Raw genomic sequence first — 17,720 nt, 5'->3', positions numbered from 1 at the left:
GGGTCGCTGAAGGACAACATGCCCAAAACTACACAGCTGGATTCTAAAACATGAGCCATGAGGGGTTTTTCCCCTGAATTTATTAAATGTAAAAATAAAAATGTTTAGAGAATTTACATTCAGAATTTCTTCTTAAAAAGCTGTAATAAACAGTCTAAACTTAGAAAAGGAACAGAAGGTTGTAATGAATAAATCCACCACTTCAGTTATAATTGAAACAAATCCTACTGGGAGTTTGATCCCACAAAATCTCAGCTTGATTTTCAATTACAGAAGCAATTTCCTTAGCTGGGTGCATTTTACAGTCCTTAGGTATTTAACTACCCATTGCACTCACCCATCAGAAAGTACCCCGAGCACTGGGAACATCCTGCTCTGTTCCTCCTTAGGTACTACTTGCATGAAAACTGCTCACTTCCTGGTATTTGTAAGTCAAGCTGTTTTTACTGTTTTTCCACCATTTATATTTTCAGTGCCCTACAACTGAGCAGCTTGCTTCTTTTTAAAGCCTGCAGTAGGTTTTAATCTATTTAGCTGGGATTAATGAGAGATTTGTTAAAGATTTAAAGATTTCACACACTTTGCCTGATATCTGTAGAGAACAACAGTTGTAAGCAATCAGTGTCAGGCAGACAAGCCATTTCTAACTGCAGGCACCTTTGTCAGGTGTGGCCCACAGTGTTCCCTTGAATTTTTCCCCACAGCACCTCCATATTGGTGCACATAACAAAATTAATGTGGCAGAGCGGGGCTGAGGGATTTGGAGTGCGGGAGGGGGCTCAGGGCTGGGGCAAAGGGTTGGGGTGCAGGGGGGTGAGGGCTCTGGTGTGGGGCCAGGGATGAGGGGCTCAGGGCTAGAGAAGAGGGATTCAGGTGCACAGGGGTCAGGGCTCCAGCTGCGGGCTCAGGGCCGGGGGAGGGGTGCCTGTCCCCTAGCCGCTGCAGGTCCGGGGTTGGGCTGGGTTGGGGCCCTGTGGCTGGTCTGGGGCCTGCGCGGCGCTTAATAGGCAGCTGTGCAGCTGCACAGCTTAGAGGGAACTTAGGGGATTTGCTGCCTGAGGAACCCAAGAAGGAGTTCCAAGCAATCCTAGAGGACGGCAAAGCGGTATCCAGAGCGGCCCTCCAGGCAGCCTCAGACGCAGCAGACTCCGCGGCCAGAACCATGGCTTCGGCCATCTCGATGAGGAGGGCTGCAGTGGCTGGGTCTGCCGATGGAAGTCCAACAGTCAATACAGGACCTCCCATTCGATGGCTAAGCTCTATTTGCTGAACAGACAGACACAAAACTGCATGGGCTCAAGGATTCCTGGGCGACCTTATGGACCCTGGGCCTCTGCATCTTGGGTCCAGCCAGAAAGCCGGCAAGGTCACCAGACGGCGCCCTCTGCCCAGTCGAGCTCCATCCACAACCAACAGGGTGGTAAGCAGGCATTTTGAGGGTGTGCCCGAGGGTGACCTACCAGCCTGTTCCCCGGATCCTGCTTCCCTGTGTTTCTCCTACAGCCTGTCTCCTTTCCTCCCTGCATGGGCCTCTATAACTTTGGACGGCTGGGTCCTCAACACCATGACGCAGGGTTATACCCTTCAGTTTCTTTCCGTTCCCCCCCTTCTATCTCCCTTCCTTGTCCCTCTTTAGGGACCCTTCTCACGAGTAACTGCTCGCCCAGGAGATTCAGAGCCTTCTGCAAGTGGGGGCCGTGGAGGAAGTCCCTCAGGAGTACAGGGGCAAGGGATTCTACTCCCGGTACTTTCTGATCCCCAAAGCCAAGGGGTGTCTGAGACCCATTCTGGACCTGTGAGACCTCAACAAGTATCTCAAGAAGTTGAAGTTCTGCATGGTCTCCCTGGCCTCCATCATTCCCACCCTGGATCCGGCCTGGTTGGCCACCCACAGCTGGAGGCTCGAGGACGAATAAATCTTTCTTCGGAACAAACTGAGCCTCCTCGAGCCTTTATTTTTTGGGGTGGTGCCTGTCTGGCCTTGCCTTTCCCATTCATTAATGGCCAAGACCACCAGGGAGCTCGGGCAGAGTGCGTGTAAAGGTACTCATAACCTTTAGCAGGCACAAGATACTTGAGTTCTGCCCTTTCTTAGCAGCTCCTGATGGGCCTTTGCATCATCCTGCGGGACTGGATGAGGGGCCTTGTAATCGCTTTGTCAGGTGAGGATGAGGAGGATCTGCCGCCTCTGAAGGCTGCTCGGCTGGTTCCTCCATGGGAGCAGGGTGGAGCTGAGGGGTCTTTTCCACAGAGCTCTCTGTGTCAGGGCGGCAGGTGGGAGACCGTGGCTGATGGTTTATCCGAGGCCCCTGAGGCTGACCTGGGCCCTTGCGAGGGCTGTGGGAACCCCCAAGGGTTCCAAAGGTTCCAGGGGCTAGGCCACTGGCCCGGGGGCCACAATGCAAAGGGCAGTGCCGCTGGCAGAGTGGGTACCTCCAGTGCAGGACCCTGGCATGCAGGAATAGACTCCTGCTCCCGCGAGTCCCAAGAGGAGGGATCGCGTCTCAGAGACCAGGATGGTGCTGACCATTCGCGATGGTGCCAATCCCAGCTTTGCGACAGCAATCTGTCAGAGGGTGATGAATCCCCATGCCAAGCTCCCGGAGACCAATGGCGTTTGGCGGAATTGCGACGGCAGCCCAGCGATCGACGCCTCATACTTCTTGAGCGGTGCCAGTCCATCGAGCGGAAATGGGAGCAAGTCAACCAGTGAGGCGTGGAGCGTTGACCCAACCGTGGCAACCTGTACCAGCACTCTGGCGACCGGTGGCAAGGCTCTTGGGACCATTGGCCTGTGTCCCTGGAGGGTGCCGCACACCAGGGGAGCAGGTAGGCCAGTCCTGATATCGGGACTGCAGGGACAGGTGCACCTCCATGGGCCTGCTCCAAATCACCTGCAATTTGCACCTCGAGCCCAGCAAGCGGTGCCCTGAATCCGGTGCCCTCTGGGCCGGCCTCCTTACGTCTGAGACCTGGCAGCTCCGTGCAGGCGAGCGCTGGCAGGACACTCCCTGAGGTGGGGAGTGGTGCTGCACAGATGGGGACTGCTGGAAAGGTCACCGGGCGGGTTTGCCCTTAGAATGGGGCACCGCCGTGGCTGGCACCTGCAGGGCCTCGGGTGTCAACGGCACGTCCAGGTGCCGGAGGCCCGTGCTGTCCATAGACTGAGTCCCGTCCGGGACTAACTAATTAACTACACTAAGGGAAACTAATAACTATATACAGGCAAAAGTTTGTATCAACGGATTAAGAACGAGAAAGCTTGCCAAAGCAAGATGTTCCAGCACCGTCACTGGTGGTAAGAAGGAACTGAGGGTGGGGGGAGCCAGCGGCGCCCCTTATACTATGCCATACAGAGCCACTTCAGAGGGCACCAGAGCCGATCCCCTATGGATACTGCTGAGGGAAAATCTTGGGGCACCGGTGCATGTGGCAAGCGCACACACCTACAATGGCATGGACATGAGCAAGCAGTCAAAGAAGAATGAATATTGTTTGCTTCTCCCAGTTTACTAAGTGATCCAGATCACTCTGCATCTGTGACTGGTCTTCGACATTATTTACCACTCATCCAATTTTTGTGTCATCTGTAAAGTTTATCAGTGATGATTTTGTTTTCTTTCAGGTCATTGATAAAAACATTAAATAGCATAGGGCAAGAACCAATCCCTGCAGGACCCCACTGTAAACATACCCACTCAATGACAATTCCTTGTATACAATTACATTTTGAGATCTATCAGTTAGCCAGTTTTTAATCCATTTAATGTGTGCCATGTAATTTTATATTTTTCTAGTTTTATAATCAAAATGTTGTGCAGTACCAAGAGAAGTCTAAGTATATTCCTCGACACTATTACCTTTATCCATGAAACTTGTAATCTCATTAAAAAAAGATATCAAGTTAGTTTGACAGGATTTATTTTCCATAAACTCATGTTGGTTTGCATTTATTATATTACCCTCTTTTAATTCTTTATTAATTGAGTCCTGCATCAGCCTGGGATCAATATCAGGCTGACAGGCCTATAATTATTCAGGTTGTCCCATCCACCCTTTTAAAAAATTGGCACAACATTAGCTTTCTTCCAGTCTTCTGGAGTTCTTCCCATGGATCCACTATCCCACCAACGGGTTGTAGAGACAATTGCCGCAGGCCTGCCACCAGCCCCCAATAGGCCATACACCGTGCCTCCTGTGGGCCCACTCTCCCCCTGGCAGCCTGTAGCAATGCCTCTCATAGGTCGGCCATCCCCCCAACAGGCTGTAGTGCTGAAGCCTCTCATGGGCCCCAGCCCTCCACTACAACTTAGTGATGCCTCCCACAGATCTGCTGTCCCCCTCTTCCCCGACACTTCTCAGTGATGTCTCCCATGGGCCTCCATACTGCCGCAATACCTCCCACAGATGCTTTGCTCTTGGACAACAGGATAAGGGAACTCTTCCATTACCATCAGTAATTCTGTAAGAACCCACCTGTCCTACGGACACCTGGCGAGTTCCATCCAAGGCTACAGATAGTTCTGCCTGGTAACTTCTTTAAAAGGGTCAGTCTAGCTCTTCAAATGTAAGAGCATCACCTCCACAACCACCTGTGCTTACTATTAGAGCAGATGTCCTATTAGTCCAATCCCAGTTTCACACACCAGCATCTACCACCTGGTTTGTTTGTCATGGTACAGCATGACAAAAGTATTTTAAAATTCGTAATACTCATAAAGAGAGAGAGACCAGAGTAGTGTCTCAGCTCAGAAAGGCAGGGCTTTGAATCGTTGCATGACACAGTGACTGAGAGCATGACAACGACTCCAAGTGGCTGCCTGGGAGAGCTCAGGAAGCTGGAGTGACCTCAGGCTGGCTCCCGTGAATGCCAGGATTCTGACTGAATGCCTTTTATTTGACTCTCCAGCCAGAGTCATACCATGGATCACCAAAGAGGAATACTCCACAGGTCTGTATCACTCACAGGGACCCAAACTGCTAGCCGGGTTTGGGCAGTGAATGAAAAGAGAAGCAGGGTTTGCTTTTGTTACAGAAATTGCACAATTATTTTTGGAGCAGGCACACTGGCAACAACTTTGCCTGGGCCCACCCCCATGCTGCTACAACCCTGTGCTACTGGCAAAGCTGGACATTTCTGCTAAGCCTCCCTCCTTCTAAAACACCCTCGTTTTCAGAATGTGAAATGTTTCAAGCCTGTTGTCTCCAGTGTGTCCTTTGATGTAGGCTGGGCCTTAGAGGTGAGGTTTAAATCTGAGGCAGCTGGGCAATGTGGGGATAGTGGCAAATTTCAAAATGCAGGTTGGTATGGTCAGTTCATTTAGAGTAGACAGACAGACTTGCTGATCCTGCTGCATTTATCAGTGACTTTCAGCACAGGCCCACCTACACAATGCTGCAGGGATCATGGGAGGTGCACTGAGCTGGTATCAGGAATTCCCTGGGGCAGATACCAGAGTTATCATGAGAAATTATTCTTCCTCCCCAAAAGCTTCAGTGTGCCAAGTCCCACCAGGCTCAGTTTTATTCCCCCTCCTATTCAACAGCTCTGCCAGGCCGCTCAGGGAGAACATATAACGCCATGTGCTCAAACATTCACTGTATGACATCCTGCTGCACAACTCCTTGTATGGAGTGGATGGTACTGTCAGCAAGGCCACCCAGTGACCTCAGGAAGCAAACTGCTGACTCAAGAGTAACTTGGTGACATCAAGGCAATGCTAGTTGGAAGGCGGAAGCTCTTCCATGAACTGAAACAAGCAGAAAACTCCCCCCACCCCCCATAGTTGTCAAATGCATTTCCTCAGGGTCCTGAAAAAAGACACACTCAAATGTCATCAGCAGGCAGAAATGCATTTTCCACCTATGCCGAGCAGGCTACTTGAAGACTGTACCCCTTTGCCAAATAGACCCATCTCAGGTGAGAGATGCCTTTGCCATCTCCAGGCCAGACTACCACCACTCTGTTTACCCACCCCTGAAAGCCGAAGGCTGAAAAAGCTCCTGCTGGCTCAGTGTGCGCAAGCTGGTCTCCCCCCATAGAACAAGCCAACAGAGCACGTCACTGAGCTCTCCACTTTCTGTGCTACCTCCACCTTCAAGGTCCTCGTCCTAATCTTCACAGCTCTCAGCCAGCAGGAGGCGACTCGACCACCTCAGGGACCACCTGTCTTTGCACACACCACCTACAATACTATAATGCACAAGACATTATGGCTGTGAGACTCCAGGGAGATACTCTTGTGATCCAAACACAGAGCCTTTCCACTGAGGGTCCCCAGCTGCAGAATGCTCTGTCAGCAAAGGTTAGAGCACAGTACGAGACATATTCTTTGCACAGACCTTGCCTCTGTAAACAAGGCTACAACATGGCCAGTGAGGTTCCCTCTCTCTGTGGCAATGTCCTCCAAAACAACCCAAAGAACCACAGCCCAACCAAGAGAAGAGTGAAGACAACAGTCACTAGGTGACAGCAATGTGCTGCTCTTTAATTATTGTATTTGGTGCGCAAATAATACAGTGGGCATTTTTGAAATGCATAGTTATACCTACCTAAACCCATCTCATCGAATGATAGGACTTACTTGGCTTGTCCTTAAGATATAATTCTTCCACGATGCCCAAGAAATGAGCCAACAGTAATCAGTATTTTAAAAAATAAGTTTTAATTGAACCCCAGGATGTGTACATGGCTAACCTGAGTAACTGCATGAACTTACTGCTCTAGCTTGTCCTTCAGCCCTGTCCTTACCTACCATTTGTTAACCCCACCGTGTATCATAGCTCATTTTGATTATGCTCTATGCTTCCAGGCAAGGCAGAGCACATATTTGTGTGCTATAAAAACAACAATGATAAATAACTGGCAGAGTGAAGCAAGGTCTTACACTCAGCTCCACAACACTTCTCTGCTTGCCTGTCCAACGGCAGCCATTGACAGCACAATACCCTACATCTCTGTTCTGCCCATCCGCCCAATACAGTTTCAATGACTGAGACCCTGAATGACTTGCCTCCCAGACAGAAAGGAAATAAGAATGGTGGCGTAAAGGTGAAAATGAAGGGCCACACAGAGCTCTTGGCTGGGGGTAGAGGGAGGAATTGGGGTCACTGAGGTTGAGGGAGCACGCAGAACCCCCATATGAGAGAGGGAGTGGGGGACTCAGCAAGTCTGAAATGGAGGACAGCAACATAGAGCTTGTGGTGGGCATGGATCCCCTGGTGTGTGCAATGTACTCGGCCTACAAAGTGCCTTGCTACAGAAGTAACATAATGCGATGATAGATTAACTAGTGTGCAAGATGACTCCCCCATTTTAAGGTCTTATATTCTCATCACTGCTAGCATCGGAAGCACAACGCTAAAACCCTACTGTTGTGCTACCACCCCACACCCTGCGAAGGAAGCCTTTCTTCCCTCACTGTTCCTCAGGAGAACAGGTTTTCCCTCACTCTCCAGTGCTACAGCATCATTGTTCTCCATTCCCTTCTCATCCTCTCTGGCCAGCTGCTGCTTCTCCACTCCTGACTCCCAACGGTGCTGGTGCCCTGCCACTTGCTAGGATGCCCCCATTCTCTTTGTCCAAGTGCTCATGGTGTAAGGTCACATATCCTCACTATACATAGACTTAGACCTTTCCTGTCGGAACATTCTAAGTTAGCCTGAGCTCTACCCAGTGAGGAACTGTGTGGTCTGATGCACTGCAGGGGCTGTTCATCAGACGCCTCTCTTCTCAGAACAGGAAGAAGGCAGCAAACTTCCAGGTACTTGGGTGGAAAAAAACAAAACAAAAAAACCTTCTGAAGTCTAGATGTGTAAGGTTGTCACTGCTTTCTCAAAGTTTCCTCAAAAACTCTCACCTTCCCTTCCAAGATGGCTAGATTGTCGGGCTCAATGGGTAGTGATCAATGGCTCCATGTCTAGTTGGCAGCCGGTGTCAAGTGGAGTGCCCCAGGGGTGGGTCCTGGGGCCGGTTTTGTTCAATATCTTCATAAATGATCTGGAGGACGGTGTGGATTGCACTCTCAGAAAATTTGCAGATGATACTAAACTAGGAGGAGAGGTAGATACGCTGGAGGGCAGGGATAGGATACAGAGGGACCTAGACAAATTGGAGGATTGGGCCAAAAGAAATCTGATGAGGTTCAATAAGGATAAGTACAGGGTCCTGCACTTAGGACGGAAGAACCCAATGCACCGCTACAGACTAGGGACCGAATGGCTAGGCAGCAATTCTGCGGAAAAGGACCTAGGGGTGACAGTGGACGAAGCTGGATATGAGTCAGCAGTGTGCCCTTGTTGCCAAGAAGGCCAATGGCATTTTGGGATGTATAAGTAGGGGCATAGCGAGCAGATTGAGGGACGTGATCGTTCCCCTCTATTCGACATTGGTGAGGCCTCATCTGGAGTACTGTGTCCAGTTTTGGGCCCCACACTACAAGAAGGATGTGGATAAATTGGAGAGAGTCCAGCGAAGGGCAACAAAAATGATTAGGGGTCTGGAACACATGACTTATGAGGAGAGGCTGAGGGAACTGGGATTGTTTAGTCTGCAGAAGAGAAGAATGAGGGGAGATTTGATAGCTGCTTTCAACTACCTGAGAGGTGGTTCCAGAGAGGATGGTTCTAGACTATTCTCAGTGGTAGCAGATGACAGAACAAGGAGTAATGGTCTCAAGTTGCAGTGGGGGAGGTTTAGGTTGGATATTAGGAAAAACTTTTTCACTAGGAGGGTGGTGAAACACTGGAATGCGTTACCTAGGGAGGTGCTAGAATCTCCTTCCTTAGAAGTTTTTAAGGTCAGGCTTGACAAAGCCCTGGCTGGGATGATTTAATTGGGGATTGGTCCTGCTTTGAGCAGGGGGTTGGACTAGATGACCTCCTGAGGTCCCTTCCAACCCTGATATTCTATGATTCTAAGATTCAAAACACACTGTGACAAAGCTCTGTCCTTGCCTCCGTGGGTCCCGCATTTCCTGGCGGTTTTCGCTAGCCTCAGAGGCTCACTGTGACCCTCCATGTAACCCGTCTTTCTCTAGAGACAAGGGTCACAGTCTACTGAGCCATTTTCCTCATAAGCCAGCAAGGGAGGTGAGGAGAAATTATCGTTCCCTGCACAGTCTCTGTTGTCTCCCAGTCTCAGTGATTAATCAGGGGGCAAAGGTGGGGGGGTGCTATGAATTACACCTTGTAGGACACGCACGCAAGTGCTACGAATTACACCTTGTAGGACACGCACGCAACTGCTGCGAATTACACCTGGTAGGACACGCACACAAGTGCTACGAATTACACCTGGTAGGACACGCACACAAGTGCTGCGAATTATACCTGATAGGACACGCACACCAATGCTGCGAATTATACCTGATAGGACACGCACAGTTCGAATCTAGGCTGAGGCACAGAAATAAAGTCCACAACTGCAGAGTTCCCAAAAGACACTAAGTTTATTACGCTCGAGCGTGGTGCCCCCCTGCTAGCCAGGAGGGGACCCTGAATAGAGATTATACAAAGGTTATATACTTTTAGCAAAGCATGTTGCCCTCGTGCATCGGAAACCTTAGCCAATAAACAAACCCTTGTCTTATCTACCACCTATCCCTGCTTGGTGCATTCCTCGTGCTATACCAGTATGTTAATTACACAGCATGGTTCTAAAGCCATGCATCAGTAACTTTTATTATCAGGATGGGAGGCCTCACATCAAGGCCAAGAGACAGGGAGTTAGAGACTGACAAAAACCAGATACTGGGAATCAAGGCAGGCTGGAGGCAAGGAGGAGGATTTTCACAGGGATTCAGTATCTAAGGATTACTCCTCCTGGTGTATGATGTGCTGGCATTTAAACAATGGTGGGCCCCAAACCAAAATGGAGTCACATATGCTAACTTTTCCTTAACGGGGGGGAGCCCGGGCCCACCCTCTACTCCGGGCTCCAGCCCAGGGACCCTAATAGTATCAGCTATGGTAGCTGACCTTTTAGAAACATGACATATACAATTCCCTGGGCTACTTTCCCCACAGCAGCCCTCACTTCCTCAAGCTCCACTTCACCCTTACCTCAGGGCCTCCTTCCTTGTGCCTGATATGGTGTGTACTACTCAGCCTCTCCAACAGCACAACTTCCTCCCACAGCTCCTGACGTGCACCCCCACCTAACTGACTGGGAGGCTTTTAACTAGTTTCAGCCAGCCCCTGATTGGCTTCAGGTGTCCCAATCAACCTAGCATTCTCCCTGCCTTCTGGAAAGTTCTTAATTGGCCCCAGGTGTCTTAATTGACCTGGAGCAGCTGCCATTTCACTTAACCTGGTACCAGGGATTTGTTTAGCCTGGAGCTAACATATCTATCTCCCACTGCTTTTCTACGGCCATCCGGCCTTGCCCCGTCACAACACCTACTTTTTCTTCTTGTGACCTCACACCTCAAAATCATGTTGTGCGCATGTCCTGAAATCCATTGTGCTGTTTTAGCCACACACAAAAACATGGTAACACATAATAAGTTGTTAATATTTTAAAAGCTCATTATGCCACATATGGCCAAAGCCAACATTACAGTGAATATAAATATGGTAACTTTACATTCACAATTATATTAAAAGTACGAATTTATGCTTTCATATGAAAGCTGTCATTAATTACACGTTCATCAATTAAGGCAGCTTCATTCACATTCAGAAACTTTTCTTTGAAACCAGAAAGATTAGAAACTTGCTTCATTTTTAAATGAAAATTGAGACTCCTGTGAAAATTTTTTGACCCTTCTCTCCCACACAGAAAACAGCTTCATAACCGAACGGGGCCTTTTCAACTCAAAACTGACAACCACTGCCATACACTCAGGCCAAGCATAGCACCCACTTCCAGAATGCCAGTACTATGAGTTCAATGACATCCACAGGCTATAACATGTTTAGAGACAACTCCAAACCACTGAGTTCACTTTGGGATCAAAACAACTTCCCCATATCTGTACAGCAGAGTCAAAATTTAAAATCAGCCTTCCCAAATATCGTTAGCAATAATTACTTACTGTTATTCTAAGTCTTTCTCAGGCAGACATCCACGTAGCATCTGGGTGCCATTATACCATTGAAAAGTACCTGGGTGCGCCTTTATTTACTGTAATCCCAAGCTCTGCAGCCACTCTAGGCTCAAACAGGACTCTCACAAGTGCTGGGTAAAAAATAAAGGGGATAAAGAGCCTTGATACCAGTCCTGCATTTTCAGAGCATTTCAAAGACTTTCTTATGGTTGGAACTGGAGATTGCCAGCTCCAGCCATGAACTCGTTCTCGCTGGATAGTGCCATCACTAGATCGACCTTCATAGCTCTTCAAGAAGTCGGACACAAATCCCTTACTGAAATAATGAGTTAGACACAACGCATTTCAAACATTGAGCAATCTCACTGACACATGCCACAATGCCTGCCATGTACAGAAACTTTAAATGTTATTCCCTGATACACACTGCGTCTTCAAAGCCAGTCTGTCTCAAAGACAGCTGGAAGGAGTAGACTCTTCTTCTCATCCACTGTCTCAGAGTCATCCTGATTCAAACAAACAAGGAAGCAAGCAAGCAAACAGCAAGCTTGCCCAAAACCGTCTCTCTTTTCCAACGAGTCGTGAAATCCTATGTATTAGTCATGTGGTTGTGGAGAAGTTAGAAGTGGGGGTGGGTGGACTGGGAGGGAGGGACAGAAAATAAAGGGTGGGGAGAGACAGAGAGCGAAAGGGGTCTTTGCCTCTGATGGGTTAATGAGCATTTGGAAGTTTAATTTCTGCTGCTGCTGCCAGGGAGCACGTTGAGGAGAAAGCTTAGAGCTTCCCTGGTAGGGCAGCAAGCCAAGCCGCCTTCCCCATGTCTCACAGGCTCACTTTTTTTAAATTATGGGAAACACTTTTAGACAGACACTGGCACTCATAAATTATACAGCCCATTTGCATATTCCAGTCATGAGACATTATGCAAATGTGACATGATTTGCATAATGGATTCCTCTTGTCGCTTCACTTGCTTCATGCTTTTAAAAAACAAAATGAAATCAAATGAAAGCATAAAAAAGTGAAAGCAGCAAGTTCCCAGGATTACCATGTCTCCTCCCATCTGCACTGTAATTTGCCCTCATTTGCAGCAGAGATTTAGGGTGAAGGAGAGAGAAATCAAAAAACAAAGCTCTCACATGGTAAATTTTGTTCTTCATTACAAGGAGCCAACTTTCCCCCGGTTGAGATTCTTCACAACTAGCAACACATCTGAGCCAATTAAGGAGACAAAAAATACGGGGATACAAGACAAATGTATAAAAGGCAGCAATATTCAAACTGCCTACCCCATCGTTTCAGTGTGCTTGGGGTGGGGAGCCCTCTCCTTCATAACTACTTAATTAAATAAAGCAAAGATGGTTTTTTTGTTTATTATAATAAGCCATTTTTTTCCTACTAAAACTTCCGCTGCACTTTCATTTTTAAAAGGGGGCGGGTGATGGAAGGAGGGGAGGAGGAGTTGCTTTGATTACTTATAAGAAAATATAATGGCAACATATTGCAAAGGATGAGACCATAGCTTGTCGGCTTCCATCAGCTGTACTTCAATAAGCAGACAATGTTCCCACAGCAGTGGCTAGTTTTGCTGAGGGCTTTTCTCTGCCCCCCTGCACCAGTGTGAAAGGCAGAATTGTGCCAAGCGGCTGGCGTCTGTACCCTGTGGGAAAAGTTAACTGTAATTCTTCAGCTTTTAAAATCAATTAACCCGTGTGTTAATTAACGTCAAGTCGATGGGGGGAGGAGGAGGAGGGGAGGGAGGGAGGGAGGAAAGAAGCTGCAAGGGCGGATGGCAGAAGAGTTGGCACAGTGCCATCCATTCAGTGGCAACGCCACAGTTTCGTGTGATAACAGCAGCGGGTATATGTTACAGGGGCCCTGTATGCGGGCCAGACAGTGCGGTAAAGCTAAGGGAGATTATCCAGACCCCCAGGAGCAGCAAGCAGCAACCGAAGGCGCAAGTGCCAGGATTACAGACTAGGTTCTTCCACTGAAAGCCCGTCCTCGGACACAGGGACTCAGCTACTTGGGATCTGGGGGACTCCCCCACCGACAAGGCACAAATCTGACTTTCAGCACTTTTCCCCCCCGTACACGTCATTCTGCCGCAGTGGAGCCAGCACAAGGGATGCTTTCACACCCTGGGAAACAAAGGCCGTCGTTTCCGCCATGACACCGCTGCGTTCCAAGCCGAGGCCGGCATCCTGGAGTCTTTAAAAATAAACGGAACAACAAAAACAGCAAAAGAGAAACCACAACAACAAACCCCTTGTGCCCATCCTCCGTGCCAGGGGCAATCTGGGCATCTGTCGCAGCAGAAGGTGCTTGTGCGGGGCTTTTTTTTTTTTTTTTTTTTTTTGCGCAAGCTGTTGGTTTGTTTGACATTCGGGTTCATTTATAAATTAACTAAAGAAAAAAACAAAACAATAAAACAAAAACCCCCAGCCCAATCAACAACAAACAAAAGGGAGTAGCCGACATCGAGAGAGAAATGCCACAGGAAGCTGCAAGAATGCAGGCTACAGCCGATGCCACTTGCCATTCGGAGAACCTCAGGGAAAGATGCCAATTCTGCAGCTTGGAAGAGACAGAAAAGGGAGCACAAAGGTCTCCAAACAGAATTCCGAAGGAAGCCTGGAATACAGCTCTTATAGGGCAGGAGCATAGATGCACACAGCCTCTGCTGGGAGGAGGGGGAATGTTTATCTAGATATAGCTAGAGATGCTTATCTGTGTATATATACACACGTACTCATATGCACACACTGTCTCAGACATTTTCAAGCACATGTGTATGTATGTGAGGTATGTGTATGTTTATGTATACACACCTGTGTGTGTGTATTTATTTCTCTCTCTCTATATATACACACGTGTGTATCTGAGACACACACCCACACACGAGTGTGCATGTGCATCCCATTTTTTGACCCAGGTATACACAGAAGACAAAATAAAAATCATACTCCAGCAGCAAGCAGGCAGGCAGAGATTTATCTACACTCACGGCTATCACCAGGGAGATGAATGGGGCCGATCTGAAGCCCTTTACAAGATCCACTATGGGAGTGAAGGAGGAGGAGGGATGCCACGCAGACATGCACAAACTTGAAGACGGCGAGATTTGGAAGGTGCTACTTATGAAGCCCGGGTGGCATACTGGAGGGGTGAGAAAGAGAAAATCCATACACACGCTTTGTGGGGTTTGGGGTTTGGGAAGCGGGTTTCAGGGACAGCTGGCTACTTACATTATCTGCGCTGCTGTGGATCCTGAAAGGTGTTCTGTTGGCACCGGGCGCTGAGCCAGGGACGGGCGCTGGAATCAAAAGGGAGAGACAAAAATAAAGTCATACACTGGGAATTCTGATGGCCTCTCTTGCGGATTTTACAAAACACACGAACTGTTTTCTTTTCCTTTTTTAAAAAAACGTGGACTGGCGCGCGTGCCTTTTGCATGGAAAATACTAGCACGGGATTTACAGCCCAGCTACAGGGCTCAGGATGAACAGCGCTGGCATCTTTTGGGCATATTTTCCCTTTTAATGAATGAGCTTTCGCTGTTAATGAGGAATAATCGTTTGGCTAATGAGCTTTGAAACATTAAGAGAAAAGAGGTTTTTTCCCGTTAATCGCCCTGATGCGACCGCATGGGTGGATTACAAAAGACAGCACTAGGAATGCAGTACAAAGGGGGAACGTCTCCTGGAGTGGGATAAACGCAGAGATGGGTGATGCGTCCCTGCATCTCTCCTTCCTTCGCTCTCTCTCTGCCAACTGCTATGGGTTTCCATAACTCCGCAATCAAAGTGGATGTTCAGGAAAGATTATTACAGTCAAACAGTGAAGCGTCGGCTGTTAATGTCTCCAGTGTTTAATCATCATACAGTAGAATGGTTTTATGCATATTTCATTTGCATATCATTAAACCGCGTTAGCGTGGGACATTCAGAGCCAGGAGAGGTACAAAGTTGTGGGAGGAGGGAGAGAAAGGTCCCTCTGATGCCTATCTTCAAAAGCCGGGGACTCGTTCCATGAGCTGTCTTCACTTTTACTAAAATCATGACGACTGGGGAACCTTTGATGTTGGATATAACCTTGGATTCTTCTAATTCCAGCAGAGTGGTGTATTAAAAAGAGGGAAATGGTGCTGCGCTAGACATTTAAAGGAATATAAACTCCAGTGGTACGGAAATAGGATCTCTTTGGGGAATGCACTGGCAGAGCCAGCCACAGCTTTGACAAACACCACCACCCTATCTGGTTAATATTAATAAAGGATATACATAGTAAAAGTAAAACAATGAAGGCAACATACACATTAACATGGGAATTATATTTCTCTCTCCCCCTCTCTTTTTTTTTATTAAGATAAAGAGAGGGATGGAACCAGTGGTAATTTATACCCTAATTAGTGAACAGTTGCCTCTTTATGTTTGTTTTTTCTTTTTTTCTTTCTTGCTTTTTGGAGAGGAGTGTTGTCACTGGTGAAGTGATTAATCAATTATTTGGTAGCTAAGATCAATCTCCATTGGCACTGGCCAGGGAAGGAAGGTGGTGGTTGGGGGGAGAGAGGAATACAGTGGGCTCTTTGTAGATCTTATACATGCACAACATATTAATTGGGGTCTTTCTAAAGCTCCCTCAGTGGACTATTTCATTCCTGGTAAAACAGCAGCTGGTTAGCCACTGTTGGCGACTCTTCAACTATCACTTCTACTGGGGGCTTTTCTGTAACTATTTGTTGTTTTGTTTTATTTTTCCTCTGGAATGGAGAGGGTATGTGTGCAATGCTACCCTACTGCCCCCAGATTTTGAATGGTGCAGACAGACAATTTGGATTTCAAATCAATTCCTTGTGCAGAATGCACACCTTCTTTTGGAAATGCAATGCTGTTTTATATTTAAATTCTCCCCCTTCCACTTCCCCTTTCCCCATAATTCTTCTCCTCCAAAGCTTTGTCTCGGCTATGAATATTCAGATGAGCCATGATGTGATTACACTGTACAATTACTCATGTACGTGGTGGTGGTGAAGGAAGCTGAGGAAAGAGAGCCGACATGCTCAGAGCTCATTCGGGGCTTTTTTTCTGTATTTTCCCCCAACTCTGTGGCGCTGTGGCACATGCAGATGTCGCTGTTGTTCTTTATAAAGCCCTAATGATATGCAAAAGCATAATGACCTCATTTGTGCGCAAAGCATCAGCGAAATATTAAAGGGGGGGAAAGAGAAAATCCTGACTGAAGGAATGTCCACATAAATTATTTTTATTTAAATGAGTGGGAAGGAGGAGGTGGCAAGTCAGAAGAAGTCACATGGAATACATGCATAATATTAATATGCAGAAAGGCTATCACCAAGGAGAAGAGGCTCCTCTGCACAGTGCTTGGGACAAACAGGCTCATTAGGGAATGGCACAGCCCACTGCATGATTTACTTATTTACCTTCACCCTTATTTCAGCTGCAGCACCAGGTACACATGCTGCCTGGAGCCTCTTTTAGGCCTGGAAGCTGGTTGCCCAGATAATTCCCAGTTTTTATTCAGAAATTGCACGAGGAATGTTTGGCAGGAGGGAGGGGAGAAGAGGAACCAGAGACGGGCTGCTTCATACCACAGATCTGTAGCACTGGAGCATGCCAATGAAACAGCCTCAGGGAAGGAGTGAAAACACAGCAGTGTGCAGCTGGTGCAGGCCTCCACCCAGGCTGGCCGCTGCTAATACCCGCCTCAAATATGTTCTTCAAGGACAGGAGCCCTGGGGCAACAGCAGATAGGTCTCTGCCCTACTGGCTTTGTCTCACTACCACTGAAAACCAAGAGCAGGGTCAAGTGTAGCTCCTTCCGGCTCAGGTAGCTGTGGAACAGGGGTATTCATTGCTGTCACTATCACAGGCTCTGCTGAAGAGCAGATAGAACCGTCATGGCACAGCACAGGCCAAATCCTCCTGCCAGTTAAGCTCATGACTTCAGGGCATTTGTTCCTGTATCAATTTCAGTTATTGCTCAATATTAAAAGTGCAAAAAATAAAGGTATATATAGGATAGGGATTACTGGATATTTTGCAAGTATGTTTAGCTAGGAATATTCCTCTGGATCAATTGGGTTGACCTACAGATGAGAACAAGGGGTTAATAAGAAGTATAGGGGGCATAAACAACCAATGGCAAACAGAAATGTGGTCATTTCAGCTGTGGTCGACTGTGCTTGATAGCTATGTCAGAAAAACCCATGTCTAGCATGCAAGTGCAAACAGCTCCAGCCAAGACAACGTCCTCAGCAGCACTCTGGACCATTGGCACAGCTCAAGCTGCAGCCAGAGCTCATCTCCAGAGAGAGAGGGGCTATTGGTCTCTTCCCTGCCTACAAAATGAGCAGGTGGTACTGTGAGACAAGAGCAGTTCAGGTGGGCTCTACCATGAAAAGAATTCCTCTCTCATCTCACACTGCAGACACAGATGAGGAGAGACTTAGTCGGTCGTTCAGGAAACTACGGGCCAGATCTTCAGCTGGTGTACGCCAGCATAGTTTCATTGGCCGCAGTGCAGTTATCCTCATAGCAGCGGAGGATCAGACATAATTGTACGTTTGAAAGAAGTTCCATAGCGCTCTACTGAAGCGTTCTTAAGGCCACCGTAACTGGGGTATGAGGTCAAGCCAGGTCTCCTCCAAGC

The 17,720-nt window shown here is 47.9% G+C and overlaps 1 protein-coding gene across 1 annotated transcript in view; it reads right to left on the bottom strand.

Annotated features, from left to right (window-relative positions):
- PMFBP1 (polyamine modulated factor 1 binding protein 1) overlaps positions 1–17,720 on the bottom strand; it is a 355,442-nt gene that overhangs the window by 176,297 nt on the left and 161,425 nt on the right. The window contains exon 4 of the mRNA XM_074968998.1: positions 14,297–14,364. Within this exon, the coding sequence (XP_074825099.1) occupies positions 14,297–14,364 (68 nt within the window). The remainder of the gene's footprint in view (positions 1–14,296; positions 14,365–17,720) is intronic.

The sequence above is a fragment of the Natator depressus genome, chromosome 12 (assembly GCF_965152275.1).
Source record: "Natator depressus isolate rNatDep1 chromosome 12, rNatDep2.hap1, whole genome shotgun sequence".
Taxonomy (NCBI): Eukaryota; Metazoa; Chordata; order Testudines; family Cheloniidae; genus Natator; species Natator depressus.
Note: the sequence above shows the minus strand (reverse complement) of the source record. Positions and strands in the feature narration are given on the sequence as shown.